At 43.2% G+C, this 16788-nt stretch overlaps 2 protein-coding genes across 3 annotated transcripts in view; one reads left to right on the plus strand and one right to left on the minus strand.

Annotated features, from left to right (window-relative positions):
• Positions 1-16788, plus strand: part of SNRNP25 (small nuclear ribonucleoprotein U11/U12 subunit 25) — a 58557-nt gene that overhangs the window by 33684 nt on the left and 8085 nt on the right. The window lies entirely within an intron of this gene.
• The window catches only part of GTF3C1 (general transcription factor IIIC subunit 1), a 237562-nt gene continuing 231114 nt past the window's right edge, over positions 10341-16788 (minus strand). The window contains exons 35-37 of one of the 2 annotated variants that reach the window (XM_075830059.1): positions 14642-14666; positions 12395-12584; positions 10341-10596 (exon numbers count right to left, since the gene is read on the minus strand). In XM_075830059.1, coding sequence (XP_075686174.1) covers positions 10387-10596; positions 12395-12584; positions 14642-14666 — 425 coding nt within the window. In that variant the 3' untranslated portion in view covers positions 10341-10386. Of the gene's footprint in view, positions 10597-12394; positions 12585-14641; positions 14670-16788 lie in introns of both variants that reach the window. The other variant, XM_075830058.1, reaches the window with a different exon arrangement.

Raw genomic sequence — 16788 nt, forward strand, 5'->3', positions numbered from 1 at the left:
GTGCCTAATAAAAAAGAGGCCTCAAAATCCACTAGGTGCTCCTTTGCTTCGGAGGCCGGCGCTTCCGTCCATTACCGCACTAGGGCCACATGTGGGATATTTCTCTAAACTGCAGAATCTGGGCAATACGTATTAACTGGTTGCCGACACAGGACGAGTATGCTCGTCCTGAGCAGCGAGCACTTCGCGCATTAGGACGAGCATACTCGTCCTGTGTGACAGCAGTCTCTGCCGTCTCTGTGTGTGCGATCGAGAGCGGGGCAACGGCTGTAATACACAGCCACGGCCCCGCTCTGACAGCGGAGAGGAGAGAAACATCTTCTCTCCGCTGTTAACCCTTTGAACGCCGCGATGACAGCTGATCGCGGCGTTCAAGGAGAGGGGACTGCACATTGATCGCGTCACAGAATATAACTGTGACGCGATCAAAGCCAACAACTCGTATGGCCAGACAGCCCAGGGTCCATTGAAGGACCCCAGGGCTGTCTGAACATATTTCCTGTTGTTAGGGCATACTGAGGTATGTCCTAACAACTGCTCGTGTACAATCAGTAACAGGCTAATGTACTGGCATACAGATCTATGCCAGTACATTACAGTTACAAAATCAAAATGATAAATCCCTTTATGGGATTAAAAAAAAAAGTTAAATGAATGTAAAAAAAAAATAATGGTAAATAAATAAATAAAAAGTAATTAAAATACACAGAAACACACATTTTTTATAATAAATCAACTTTTTAAAATATAAGTCCCAAAACACAAAATAATATAGACATATTTGGTATCGCCACGACCGTAACAACCTGTACAACAAATGTATAACATTATTTATGATGATCGGTGTGTGGTGTAAAAAAAAAAATATTAAAACTGCTGCACAACTGCTTTTTTTCTGCATTTTAATCTAATTAAAAATTTATAGAAGTTAAACGATAATGTATTTGTATCAAAAAATGGTACGTACATAAGGTACAACTCGTCCCGCAAAAAACAAAGTCTCATACAACTACGTCGTACAAAAAATAAAAGCGTTATGAGCGTCGGGATGCAAAGAGGGAAATTTACAAAAAATTGCTCTGTCCTCAAGGCTAAAATTGGCCGTGTCCTTAAGGGGTTAAGTTGCGTTTCTCTGATAAATCCTTTTGTGTTATAAAAAAAATGGTATAAAGAGGATTTTCTGACAAAAAAAAAAATGTAAATTTCACCTCTACTTTGCTCTAAATTTTTGTGAAACACCTAAAGGGTTCATAAACTTTCTAAATGCTGTTGTGAATACTTTGAGGGGTCTAGTTTCTAAAATGGGGTATTTCATAGGGGTTTCTAATATATGGGCCCCTCAAAGCAACTTCAGAACTGAACTGGAACCTAAAACAATAAATAAATGAGGCAACACTTCGCTTCTTACATTATACTGATAATGAGCCGTGCCCACCCTGAGATGACCCCAGTTTTGACCGTTTGTATAAACGGAGACCCCTATTAGACCGTTCCAGTGCCCGGTTTTCCCAAGCATACACCCCCGAGAAGTGTATTTATATTGATGAGTCCCTGGTACATTTTAAAGGGAGGGTTCAATTCCGCCAGTACCTGCCGGGTAAGAGGGCAAGGTATCGCGTGAAGATGTATAAGCTGCGAGAGTGCATCAGGGTATACCTACAGGTTTAGGATATATGAAGGGAAGGCCACCCCCAAACCAGACTGCATCCTGGACTACAATAGGTACATGGGAGGGATGGACTTGTAAGATAAAGCCCTGAAGCCCTACAGCGCCATGCGGTGTGGTATAAGAAGCTGGCCGTGCACATCATACAGATGGCTTTGTACAATGCGTACGTGCTACGTCGATGTGCAGGCCAGACGGGAACTTTCCTGGAATTTCAAGAGGTGATTATCAAGAACCTAATCTTTAGGGACCAAGAAGGGGGGGCACCCAGTACTTCTGGAAGCGAGGCCACACGCATCGTACCAGGGCAACACTTTCCAGGAGAAGTTCCCCAAACTGGCAAGAAGGGAAAAAGTCAAAAGAGGTGCAAAGTCTGCTATAAGAGGGCGATAACGGATGACACAATATATCAATATGACGCGTGTCCCGAATAACCAGAGCTCTGTATGAAAGAGTGTTTTAAAATTTATCATCCATCCCTTGGTTTATAATTTACCCCAATTTTACTTACCCTGATGCACTCCGCACAGCTTATCCCCCCTCGTCTTTCCCCTCTGAGCCCTGCTGTGTGTCCAGGCAGCTGATAACAGCCACATGTAGGGTATTGCCATACCCGGGAGAAACCACATTACAGTTTATGGGGTGTAGGTCTCCGGTCAAAATGCTCACTACACCTCTAGATGAATGCCTTAAGGGTGTAGTTTTTAAAACGGGGTCACTTCTTGCGGGTTTCAACTGTACTGGTACCTCAGGGGCTTCTGCATACATGACTTCGCACTAGAAAATCCCCAGTAGGCCAAATGGTGGTCCTTTCCTTCTGAGCCCTCCCATGGGCCCAAACGGCAGTTTATCACAACAAATGGGGTATTGCGGCACTCAGAACAAATTGCGCAACAGAATGGGGTATTTTGTTTCTTGTGAAAATAAGAAATTTTCAGCCAAAACTACATATTATTTGAAAAAAATTATTTTGTTTTCATTCCCAGCCCAATTCAAATAAGTTCTGTGAAAAAACTATGGGGTCAAAATGGTCACAACACCCATAAATGAATTCCTTGAGGGGTGTAGTTTCCAAAATGGGGTCATTTGTGGTTGGTTTCTATTGCTTTGATACCTCTGGGGCTCTGCAAATGCGACATGGCACCCGAAAACCAATCCAGCAAAATCTGTACTCCAAAGAACACACAGCGCTCCTTCCCTTCTGAGGCCTCCCATGGGCCCAAACGGCAGTTTATTGCCACAAATGGGGTATTGATGCACTCAGGAGAAATTGGGCAACAAAATTGAGTATTTTGTTCCCTGTGAAAATAAGAAATTTTGGTAAAAAATTACATCTTATTGGAAAAAATGACATTTTTTTAATGTCACAGCCCAATTGAAATAGGTGCTGTGAAAAAACTGTGCGGTCAAAATGGTAACAACAACCCTAAATGAATTCCTTGAGGGGTGTAGTTTCCAAAATGGGGTCACTATTGGGGGATTCCTACTGTTTTGACACCTCAACACCTCTTCAAACCTGGCATGCTGCCTAAAATATATTCTAATAAAAAGAGGACTCAAAATGCACTAGGTGCTTCTTTGCTTCTAGTGCTTGTGTTTTAGTCCACGAGCGCAGTAGGGCCACATGTGGGACATTTCTAAAAACTGCAGAATCTGGACAATACATATTTAGTAGTGTTTCTCTGGTAAAACCTTCTGTGTTACAGGAAAAAAAATGAATAAAATTGAAATTCAGCAAGAAAAATGAAATTTGCAAATTTCACCTCCACTTTGCTTTAATTCCTGTGAAATGTCTGAAGGGTTAAAAAACTTTCTAAATGCTGTTTTGAATACTTTGAGGGGTCTAGTTTTTAAAATGGGGTGTTTTATCAGGGTTTCTAATACATAGGCCCCTCAAAGCCACTTCAGAACTGAAGAGGTACCTTAAAAAAAAGGCTTTTGAAATTTTCTTAAAAATATGAGAAATTGCTGTTTATGTTCTAAGCCTTGTAACGTCCAAGAAAAATAAAAGAATGTTCAAAAAACAATGCAAATCTAAAGTAGAGATATGGGAAATGTGAACTAGTAACTATTTTGGGTGGTATAACCGTCTGTTTTACAAGCAGATGCATTTAAATTCTGAAAAATGCAATTTTTTAAAAATTTTCTCTAAATTTTGCAATTTTTCACCAATAAACACTGAATATATCGACCAAATTTTACCACGAACATGAAGCCCAATGTGTCACGAGAAAACAATCTCAGAATCGCTTGGGTAGCTTTAAGCATTCCGACGTTATTACCACATAAAGTGAAATATGTCAGATTTGAAAAATGGGCTCTGAGCCTTAAGGCCAAAACAAGGCTGCGTCCTTAAGGGGTTAAAGGGAACCTTTCACCCACCCATACGTGTGCACCATGTAATATGCAGGGCTGCACAAATCCGGTCTTGCTTGAAATTTTTTTCCTATCCTCCTCCGTTATTTAGATATTGATGCCGTTATATTTGGCGCCCGATATTTAAATAACCCCTTGAACTGGCAAGGGGGCGTGTAATTGGCAAGGGGGCGTGTTACGATTGCTGTGACCCTGTCACAGCAGGAGCTGGAGAGGGGAGAGCGCGTGCGGGAGTATTGTCAGCAGCGGGGCAGGAGCTGTGCTCTCACGCTTCAACTCTCGGCAGACAAGTACGACAACACTGTGTGACCTGTCGCAAGATCGTCCTTTTCTGTCGAGAGCTGAAGAGTGAGAGCGTGCGCGCACTCAGACGCCGACGATACTCCCACCGCCACGGAACAGAAGAATTCACATACTTCTTCTGTTCCATGGTGGACGCACGGACGCACCTCTCTCCTGCTCTGACACTGTCCGTAGCTGATTGGACAGTCTCACAGCAATAAGTTACACACCCCTTGCCAATTACACGCCCCATTGACAGTTCAGGGGGTTATTTAAATAACGGAGGAGGATAGAAAAAAAAAATGCAAAGTGAGACAGGGTTTGTGCAGCCCTGCCTATTACAAGCTGCACAGTATGGGCAGGTGAACTTTCAATGGCTTTTGTTGTGTGATATCACGCTGCAATAAGTTATCAGAGTCTAGATAAAGATGGCTACATCCGTATATCCCTATGAATATGTCACAAGCTTATGGACAAGTAGAAAACCCACCCATGCCGACACATTTGTCAAGATTAGAGGTCAGTTACGGTTTTGTAATAGGCCATACATACTAGGAAATTATATTTATTTGTTATCTTCAGAGGAACTCCACCATCAACATTTCAATTAATGGTTAAAAGTTCAGTAACTCTCTGTATGAATTACATGTCAGACAGCGGTGCTAAACTGAATAGCCTAGTTCCGTCATCTGAGTTCCCACAATGATCTGCTCTCTAGTAACCAGAGTCCAGCAGAATTTTTAATATCTGAACAGAAAATAAATCATGTAATTAAAAAGTTGTAAATCGTTTGCTAATCTCATACAAGTGTCAACTTTTTATGTAGACTTAGCCCTTATTCACACGACAGGGTTTCCCGGGTGACGGCCGATTTATGAACGGCCATCACCCGGCTGCATTAGGAACAATAGACCCCTAATGGGGCTATTCACAAGACCGATTTTTTTGACGGCCCGGGAAATCTGGCCGTCAAAAAATGGGACATGCCCTATTTTCAGCCGTTTACCCAGCCGCCCGTCTCCCATAGAAGTCTATGGGACCGGGTAATACACGGCCATCACCGGAATGTGTCCCGAGTGATGGCCATGTATTCCGTCGCTCGCGCTCTCTCTCTCCTCCTCCTCCTCCTCACAGTGACATGAACTGTGAGGAGGAGGAGGGTCTTTTTTTGCTCCCTGTAGAAGTCGGAATCTCCAATCCCCGGCCGGGGATTGGGGATTCCGCTACAGGAGAAGTGAGTGACTACACTGTCCATATATTGAAACAGAGACGTCACTCACTTTGAAGCGGAATCCCCGACTCTATGGCCGGGGATTCCGCTACAGGAGAAGTGAGTGACTACACAGTCCATATATGGACACAGTGACGTCACTCACTTCTGAAGCGGAATCCCCGACCCTGTGGCCGGGGATTCCTCTCCAGGAGAAGTCAGTGACTACGAAAAATTGGGTAAGGGAAAAGAAGGAAAAGGGGGACAAGACTGTTATTATATTTATGTTGAGGTCGCCTTCAATTATTATTTTTGATACCGGCAATTGAGTAGGGAAAGGAAAACCAATGCAATGTCCCCTTTAATTCTATATCTTTTATGTTCAGATATTGTTGGAGTAATTTTTATTTTTTTATTTTACTCTTAATATTTATACAAGAATAGTTGTTGTAAATTTCTTTATATATTGTATTATCAATTCCTAGTGATTCTAGACACCCTTCTGTCTAACAGGCTGTGTCTATATCACCAGGACTAGAGAGGGAGTACTCAATAGAATTTAACCCGTTAGTGACCGGCCCATAGTCTTTTTACGTCGGTCACTAACGAGCCTTATTCCGATGCCATAGACTTTTTACGTCGCGGCATCGGAATAAGTAAACCGAGCAGGGAGCTGTCAAATCTCCCTGCTCTCAGCTACCAGAGGCAGCTGAGGGCTGGGAGCGTCCCTGCTCTGCCGGGTGAGATCGATATTAGTATCGATCTCACCCGTTTAACCCCTCAGATGCGGTGCTCAATAGCGAGCACCGCATCTGAGTGGTTTTGGAGAGAGGGAGGGAGCTCCCTCTCTCTCCCACCGACACCCGGCGATACGATCGCCGAGTGTCTGTGTCTCCCATGGCAGCCGGGGGCCTAATAAAGGCCCCCAGGTCTGCCTGTAATGAATGCCTGCTAGATCATGCCGCAGGCATGACCTAGCAGATGCCTGTCCGTTTTAAACGGACAGGCAGTAATACACTGCAATACAGTGTATTAATACAGAAGTGTATTATAATAGCGATCGGAGAATCGCATAGTGAAGTCCCGTAGTGGGACTAGTAAAAAAGTAAAAAAAAAAGTTGAATAAAAAGTTAATAAAAAAAAAATGTGAAAAAAAATGAAAAACCCACTTTTCCCCTTTCAAACTGCTTTAGTATTAAAAAACCAAAATAAAGTAAAAAAGTTACACATATTTGGTATCGCCGCGTCCGTAACAACCCCGACTATAAAGCTATTACATTACTTAACCCGCACGGTGAACGCCGTAAAAAATTAAATAAAAAAAGAAAAAAGATGGAAAAATTGCTGTTTTCTGTGAATCCTGACTTTAAAAAAGTCAAAAAGTCGCATCTACTCCAAAATGGTACCAATAAAAACTACAAGTCGTCCCGCAAAAAAAAAGCCCTCATACAACTGCATCGGCGAAAAAATAAAAACGTTACGGCTCTTCAAATATGGAGACACAAAAACAAATAATTTTGAAAAAAAAGCGTTTTTACTGTCTAAAAGTAGTAAAACATACAAAAACTATACAAATTTGGTATCGTTGCAATCGTAACAACCCGCTGAATAAAGTTAGTGTTATCTATAGCACACGGTAAACGGCGTAGATTTAGGACGCAAAAAAGTGGCAAAGTTTCAGATTTTTTTCTATTCCCCCCCCCCAAAAAAAGTCAATAAAAGTTAATCAATAAATAATATGTACCTCAAAATGGTGCTATTAAAAAATACAACTTGTCCCGCAAAAAAAAAGACCTTATACAGCTATGTCGACGCAGAAATAAAAAAGTTATAGCTCTTGGAATGCGACGATGGAAAAACGTAAAAAATAGCTTGGTCATTAACGTCTAAAATAGGCTGGTCATTAAGGGGTTAAAAGGTATTTTTTTTTTTATTTCGAATTTTTGTTTTTTTATTAGTTTTTGTTATTGACAAAAAACCACATCAAATTGCTGAGGTCCACATCAGGTTGCCTGGCTTAAACTGTTCTGAGTGGATCATAAGATTGTATCAACAGGCTTGTGTGCTGTAGCTGAAAATTAACATCCAGGAACCAAGATCAGTGCTCGGACCTGGAAGCAAATAAAGCACTGGAGCGATGTCTCACGAACTGTGCTGTTCAGGTTCACTGGTTATACCCGGATAGTGAACCAGAGCTGCAGCACAGTGTTGTTTCAACTGGGTGTCAGCAGTGAATTCTCACTGCAACACTGTGCCGAGACTCTCCTCCTGACAGCAGAAGCAAAGCCACGAATTTCTCGTAGGTTACTCTAGAAATAGGGAAAGCTATTTGAGGTAGAGCAATAGAATAGCAATTCAACTTACCTGCTGAAGCCAGGCAACCTGATGTGGACCTCAGCAATTTGATGTGTTTTTTTGTCAATAATAAAAACTAATAAATAAAAAAACTAAAATTATAAATAAAAAAATACCATTTCAATTCTATTGAGTACTCCCTCTCTAGTCCTGGTGATATAGACACAGCCTGTTATACCGAAGGGTGTCTAGAATCACTAGGAATTGATAATACAATATATAAAGAAATTTACAACAACTATTCTTGTATAAATATTAAGAGTAAAATAAAAAGAAATCAAAATTACTCAATAAACAATATCTGAACATAAAAGATATAGGTAACTTTCCATAGCAATTAAAGGGGACATTGCATTGGATTTCCTTTCCCTACTCAATTGTCGGTATCAGCAATAATAATTGAAGGCGACCTCAACATAAATATAATAACAGTCTTGTCCCCCTTTTCCCTTACCCAATTTTTCGTGTCTTACATTGGTGGTATACACCTGGGCAAGAACTGATATTCCAAAAAATAATAATAGGATGGTCTCTCCTTTCTTTTTTTGAAGTCAGTGGCTAAACTGTCCATATATGGACATTAAAGTCAGTGACTTCTCCTGGAAGGGGGGGGGGATGGGTGCAACCTACAGGGGACTTGGTGGCATCACCTACAGGGAGCTGGGTGGCATCACCTACAAGGGGCAGGGTGGCATCACCTACAAGGGGCAGGGTGGCATCACCTACAAGGGGCAGGGTGGCATCACCTACGGGGGGCAGGGTGGCATCACCTACGGGGGGCAGGGTGGCATCACCTACGGGGGGCAGGGTGGCATCACCTACGGGGGGCAGGGTGGCATCACCTGCGGGGGGGGCTGGGTGGCATCACCTGCGGGGGGGGCTGGGTGGCATCACCTGCGGGGGGGCTGGGTGGCATCACCTGCGGGGGGGGCTGGGTGGCATCACCTGCGGGGGGGGCTGGATGGCATCACCTGCGGGGGGCTGGGTAGCATTACCTGCGGGGGGCTGGGTGGCATTACCTGCGGGGGGGCATTGCCTGCAGGGGGCAGGGTGGCATTGCCTGCAGGGGGCAGGATGGCATTACCTACAGGGGACTTGGTGGCATTACCTACAGGGGACTTGGTGGCATTACCTACAGGGGACTTGGTGGCATTACCTACAGGGGACTTGGTGGCATTACCTACAGGGGACTTGGTGGCATTACCTACAGGGGACTTGGTGGCATTACATACAGGGAGCTGGGTGGCATTACCTGCAGGGGGCTGGGTGGCATTACCTACAGGGGACTTGGTGGCATTACATACAGGGAGCTGGGTGGCATTACCTGCAGGGGGCTGGGTGGCATTACCTGCAGGGGGCTGGGAGGCATTACCTGCAGGGGGCTGGGAGGCATTACCTGCAGGGGGCTGGGAGGCATTACCTGCAGGGGGCTGGGAGGCATTACCTACAGGGGGCTGGGTGGCATTACCTACAGGGGGCTGGGTGGCATTACCTACAGGGAGCTGGGTGGCATTACCTACAGGGGGCTGGGTGGCATTACCTACAGGGGGCTGGGTGGCATTACCTTGAGGGGGCTGGGTGGCATTACCTACAGGGGGCTGTGTGTGGCAAGAAATTTAAATGAAATTCATCGGATTTTAAAACGGACAGGGGAAAAAACCGGATGCAAAACGGGTCAAAATCGGCTGTTAAAAACGGCAACACGGCCCGGAACGGATGCAAACCAGCCGGGAAGAACGGACGATTTTATCGGCAGACACTCGGACCTTGTCGTGTGAATGAGGCCTTAATGGAGTTTTCCAGGACTAAAACGTGGATGGCCTAGGTCAAAGATTGGCAGGGGTCCTGGGGGTCAGACCCCCACCAAACATTGTTAGTCTAGTTAGGCCATTAATGTTAGTCCTGTAAAACCTTTTAACTTGGTCATTGGGTTTTGAAAAACCCCACGAGGGCTATATGTATTTTATTACAATCCGGGCTGACAGTTCCCAAATCAATATCTTAAAGTTATTGTTCAGACTCTGATAAAGAAATGAGATAGAAGGATGGCAATACTTATCTGTGATCAAAGTAACAGGAGTTTCTAAGCACTGGTCAGTGTATTTAGAATCCAATAAAGCATGAAGGTAGATCCAGTTATGTTATCAGTGTACTTCATATATGTCCCAGTGTGCGAGTGCATTTATCCCAAATAAAATGCCAAATGTGGGTGATGTTTACTGGTAACCCAACTTCCTGCTGCCAGCCAGGTACTACCTTTCACTCTACTATGCTTATCTTCACGCTTCATACCTGGAAATTCCCGTTTTAGGAGCTTAGCTCCAACTTCTGTATCTATTTTGTAAGTAATAAACGAAGATAGAGTCCAAACATATATGAGAAAATCATGATACTAGTAGAGGCAGAGCATAAAAATTAAATACATTATTTATTAATTACAAAACATTGTATATAAGAAATGTAAGAGAAATGACTTCTAAGCTAAATATAAATACATTTACAGAACCCATTTATTCCAGTTAACTTCCGAAGGGAAGATTCCACCCAGTTTTAGCGTGCAGTCCATGCTAGGTTCATAAAACACTGTTAAAGCCTCTGATATTTTGCTGCATTTGAATAGTTGTGGGTTTCGAGATTTTGAGAAGAGAGAAGCTTTGCTAGGTTTTTCAATATAGCGTTTTTTTATGCAGCCCAATTGTTCCATTACCTAAAGAAAAAGAATTGCAAAATCGAATAAAACAATTAAAAACTGCATGGAATTGACATATCCTCCTACTATAACACTAATGACACATCCGATTCATAAACTAGGCTTCCTAAAGGGTGCAAACAATGTCAATTGATAAAAATAATTAGAAGGCAACGGTTATGGCTTCCAAACTAATCTTGACATATCACTGAATGGGGGTCCAAAAATGTTTCCAGCACGACAATAATGTGAACAGAGCCTTAGATGTCAGAAATATCTGCATGAAACGGACCTGAACATCTTTAATGGGATATACCTACTATTGAAATACTATAAATGTATCACCTATCACATGATCACAGAAACAGGGTTCCCTATTTTTGCAATTGGTGAAGATACCAGGAGTCAGGACCGAAATTATCTAACAGGTATCCCATATCCTGTGAACAGGTGATAAGTGTGAGAATATGCCTTTAGGTGGAGTTACGGTATATTTTTGATGAAGCTGGAAATACCAGGTGTAAATATGAATGTTAGAATTTTGCCCCACAATACTGTGTTAAAATATTGTATTAAAATCCCTTTAACTGCTCCCTGACATCTGACGTAAATTTACATCATAGTTGGGATGGGGTGGGTTTATGGAGTGGGCTCATCGGCCTATTACAGATCCGGGTGTTAACAAGGAGTTCATACAATCTCTAGTGAGATGCAGTGACTCCCCCCGCCCTATAGCAGGCTGTTGTTTGTGGATGGTTCTCTCTGACATCTTTGGGGTTAACATAAGGCTAGGGCTACACAGCGACTTTGGCCCCGACACAAGTCATGTGGCCAAATATCTCTGTGTCGCAATGTACATGACCGCCACCAAGGGGAAGTATGGAGCGTGCTCCATACCGAGCAGGTGTAAGCTATATGTTATGTATGTTAAAAAAATAACGTTTACATTACTGGTATAGTCGCTTCAGTAAAAGTCCAACCTATTACAATATAACGTTATTTAACCCGCTGGGTGAACGCCGTAGAAAAAAAACAAAACACCCAAATGTCTGGTTTTTGGTCACCTTAGCACCCCAAAAAATGTAGTAAAATGTGATCAAAAGGTTGCATGTGCCCAAAATGGTACCAATAAAAACTACAACTCGTCCTGCAAAAAATAAGCCATCACACCACTAAATGGACTGAAAAATAAAAAAAATTATGGCTTTCAGAAAGTGGCAACACAAAACAATAGTTTAACAAAAAGTTTTTTCTTTATAAAAAAGTGGAAAAACTATATATATTTGCGGTCTCCGTAATCATATTAACCTGTAGTATAAAGTTAAAATGTCGTTTTTATCGAACGATCTACATCGTAAATATGAAACAAAACAAAGGTGCATTTGCAGTTTCTTTTTCCATTCCACCACACAAAGAATTTTTTTTCCGCTTCCCAGTACATTATATGGCACATTAAATAATGCAGTGAAAAACTTCAACTTGTCCCGCAAAAAACAAGCCTTCATACAGCTATGTTAACAGAAAAATATAAAATCCGTGGCTTTTGGAATGTGGGGAGGAAAAAACTAAAATTAAAATCCGAAAAATTGCTGCGTCTCCATGGGATTAAACCTAGTTCCAGGATGCCAACGTTTATATACGTGACAAATACACGGGGCATCGGCAGTTGGAACGTATAAAGCCGTCTGGTTGTCGTGAAAGGGTTAAGTCATGAAGAGAATATGAGGGCTGTTTTTTCCCCTCCAACAAACGTCATACTCCTTCAGTACACACACATGCTGTAAAATGGTTTGTGAGAAAAAAGCATTTAGTATACCTGCAATAACTCGAGTATAATGACAGGCTGCAGCACATCGTTGTAATGTTGTATTAAGTTATGCTGTGTAATCCCTGGCTTGGTCATTACTTGGTACAAAACAGCCTCCAGCATTCCTTTGCACACTGGTTTATTTAGGCTGCCATCCACAATCCTCCATGGTCTTCCAAGGAAGCAACAATCAGAATCCCTAGAAGAAAGAAATAGCAATTCTCTTAAATAAATCTATGCCTGTGTCAGGAGGGAGAGCAGGAGGGGCATGTGCCCTGGGCGCAACTTAGAGGGGGCGCCCGGGCCACACCGTCCATGGCGGTGGCCTGCTGCCTCTCTGAGGGGTCTGCGGCGCCACTGAAACCAGCCGCCGCTACCACCCCCTCCTGCACTATAATTGTACCTGTGTGTAAAGGACATAGGTAAAATTAGAGGCAATGAATGGCCGGGTACGTTCCATGTCCAGCCATTCAGCGCCTTTCTAATAGTGAAGCGGGAAAAAAAAAGGTCATTCTGCCCTGCAAATCACCGCCTTTCATAGACGCAACCGGCGTGATCACGTCATCGCACTGCTTGCGTCGTTCAACCCCAGGAGACCTGCGCAGAAGAGAGCAGGTCTCCATTGCCGCCGGACGGCACGGGATTAAGGCGAGATTGTATTTTTTTTTTATCCTAATAAAAAAGTGTGTGGCATTATCTATGGGGAGTGGCTTTATCTACCGGAGGGGGGGCTTTATCTGCGGGGGGCTTTATCTACGGGGAGAGCTATATAATGGCTATATGTGGAGCACTATATACAGGGGTGGGCTATATGTGGAGCACTATACAGGGGTGGGCTATCTGTGGAGCACTATATAGAGGGGTGGGCTATATGTGGCGCACTATATAGAGGGCTGGGCTATATCTACAGGGGGCTATATACAGGGGTGGGCTATCTGTGGAGCACTATAGGGGGAGCTATATGTGGGACACTATATACAGGGGTGGGCTATATGGGGGCACTATCTAGAGGGGGCTCTATGGCAGGCACTATCTACAGGGGGCACGGTGTGTGTGGGATACAGTGTATGGTGCTATTATATTAGAGGTGCAGTGTATGGCGCTATTATATTTAGGGGTGTAGGGTGTGGTATAATGAGAACTTTATCTTTGTTTATAGGTGTAGAAATGTTTGAAAAGTGAGAAGCTGAAGACATCTGAGCGGCAAACTGCAGAAATGGGCTGTGACCGGGAGAACTCATCATAGAGGTCTGGACCGGATGGAGAAAAAGAACTAGAATCTGAGACGTCACTGGTGAGTCACTTAATGTAAATGTTTATTCTGCCTCTAATCAGTACTCTAGTCACTGTATGATCTGCAGCGAGATGATGGGTGGTATGATTATATGATTTTTTTTTTGTGTAACAGCAACTCCCAGCATATCCCTACCATTGTTCGGGCCATGCTGGGAGCTGGAAACGATTTGGTGCAAACCTATACGGCAGGGGTTGCACTAAATTTAGCTGTATTTGTGCTGGTGTTGTATATATGTACGGAGCTTGGTTCTGGTACTATATATATATATATGTGTACTGAGCTTGGTTCTGGGACTGTATTTATGTACTGAGCTTTGTTCTGGTGCTATATATATGTAATGAGCTGGGTTCTGGAGCTGTATATATGTAATGAGCTTTGTTATGGTGCTGTATAGAAGTACAGAGCTTGGTACTGGAGCTGTATTTATGTACTGAGCTTGGTTCTGGTGCTGTATCTATGTAATGAGCTTGTTCTGGTGCTGTGTATATATATGTAATGAGCTTGATTTTGGTGTTGTGTATAGAACTATATTGCTTGTAAAATGTACAAATGTTTTTATGCTTGAGTTACATAAAAAAAAATGTGGAAAAGAAATGACACGTCATTAATTGGTAGAGAAAACAAATATGGCAAGGGGGAAGACCGCCAAACTGAATTTTTGCCCCGGGTGCTGGAGAAGCTAGCTACCCCTCTGCCTGTGTTACTGAACTTCACTGGTTTGGGTGACACCAATGGACAGGATACATTTCTTAATTAATATAAACATTGGACTATTTATACCAGATAGCATATAGTCACATCTAATCACATATGCGTGGGCCTAACACCAAAGTGGCCAATAATGCTCAGTACCGGACCTGGGTGTCATTGTAAAAATCTGTAATATAATGCTGCAATTCTGGCGTGACCAATTCACAGTCCAGAGTTGTATACTTCACCTATGTAAATATATCACTTACCTCTCATATGATATCCCCATCGAATCTCCTGAAAGAAAAAAACAAAACTATAACTTCTAATTAACCATATTATGCACGAGGGATATAAGAACCATTCTCAACATATACAAAAGGAAAATCAGTTAATGGGGTTTTCCCACCAAGAACATTTATGACATATCCACAGTCTATTGCTTCTAGTTAGGGAAGTATACTTTTATTTTGTTCTTTTCAAGTTTTCTAAAGTATTTTTTTTTGCTGTATACACAATACACGTGTCTAAGCACACAATTTACACGTGTCTAAGCACATAAATAATAAAGATGACACAAAGGTAATTTTCTGCTGAAGAGGTTTATGTGTTTCTTGCCTCTGACAGACTCGGTGGACGGCGAGACTCTTTTATTGGTCAACCACCTCATCCAGTGGTGAAGAGGAGGGACCCCCTAGGAGACACCCCAGGACCACCACCACAGTTGAGACCCCCTAAGAGAAGTGACCTCGCAACAGTTGAAACCCTCGAGCCTAATGACCCCATTTAGACCCCCACACCAGACAAACACGAGCCCCAAATCCCTGAGTACATGGGCAGCCCAGGGGTAAGATTTTATACTGCAGGGCTCAGTGAGATGGACTTTTTCACGGATGAATTTATAGAGCTTATGGTGTCCCAGACAAATTTATATGCCCAACAGTATATGACCAAGAACCCCACATCATTTTATGCCCAATCCCACAGGTGGACCCCTGTAGACGCAGCAGAGTTGGGAAAAAGTTCTGGGGACTGCTCTTGAACATGGGGCTTCTGAAAAAGCCATCCATTAGGACCTACTGGAGTAGACATGTTATACCACACCCCGATGTACAGCATCGCCATGTCCAGGATGCGTTATGAGGCAATACTTCGCTTCTTACATTATGCTGGTAATGAGCAGTGTCTACCCCAAGATGACCCCAGTTTAGACAGTTTGTGTAAACGGAGACCCCTATTAGACCATTTCAGTGCCCGGTTTGCCCAAGCATACACCCCCGAGAAGTTTTTTTCTATTGATGAATCCGTGGTACATTTTAAAGGAGGTTTGAAAGAAAAGGTTGCAGTTTTCGGGACACGGCGCCAGACCAGTGAGTGATCAAATCGACGTGTTAGATTTTCGGCATCTTTATTATTAGAAATAGTACTACGCGTTTCAGGACCGGACAGGTCCCTTCCTCAGACCAACCTGAGGAAGGGACCAGTCCGGTCCTGAAACGCGTAGTGCTATTTGTAATAGTAAAGATACCGAAAATCTGACACATCGATTTGATCACTCACTGGTCTGGCGCAGTGTCCCGAAAACTGCAACCTTTTCTTTCAAACCTCCTTTTCTCGTATCCCAGGGTAGAGAGGATTCTACTCGTGGGATAGCAGCCGACACTGCTAGAAAAGATCGCCTTCAGTATTCATGCAAAGCAGTAGCGTTGTGCCTATACTCGCACAACGATATTAGGTGAGTAAACCAACTTACCTTCTATTGCTGCAATCTTTTCCGTACAATATCACCTTAGAGGAGCGCCATTGCTTTCCTCTGCTCCCCTTTTTTCTTTTTGCATATATTCCTGGTACATTTTAAAGGGAGGCTTCAATTCCGCCAGTACCTGCCGAGGGCAAGGTATGGCGTGAAGATGTATAAGCTGTGCGAGACTGTATCAGGGTATACTTACAAAATTCAGGATATATGAAGGGAAGGACACCAGTATTCAGCCCCCAGAATGCACCCCCCCCCCTTACTGGAAGTTAATGCAAAAATTGTGTGGGATTTGGTGCACCCACTGCTGGACCAGGGTTACCACCTCTACCTGGATAATTTTTATACCAGCGTCCCACTCTTCAAGTGCCTCGCTTCCAGAAGTACTGCGGCATGCGGCACTGCTAGAAGAAATCTGAGAGGCTTCCCCAAGACACTGCTTGGGCAAACACTCAGAAAGGGTGAGAGCAGGGCACATTCTAGCAGCAACATATTGTATGTCAAGTACAAGGACAAGAGAGATGCCACACCAGTACCCATGTACCTGTACGAGGTACCAGTACAGAGACCCCCAAACCAGACTGTATCCTGGACTACATAAGGTACATGATCAAGTCCTGAAGCCCTACAATGCCATGCGGAAATCGAAGGTGGGGTATAAGA

This window comes from Rhinoderma darwinii, chromosome 6 (assembly GCF_050947455.1).
Source record: "Rhinoderma darwinii isolate aRhiDar2 chromosome 6, aRhiDar2.hap1, whole genome shotgun sequence".
NCBI classification, from domain to species: Eukaryota; Metazoa; Chordata; class Amphibia; order Anura; family Rhinodermatidae; genus Rhinoderma; species Rhinoderma darwinii.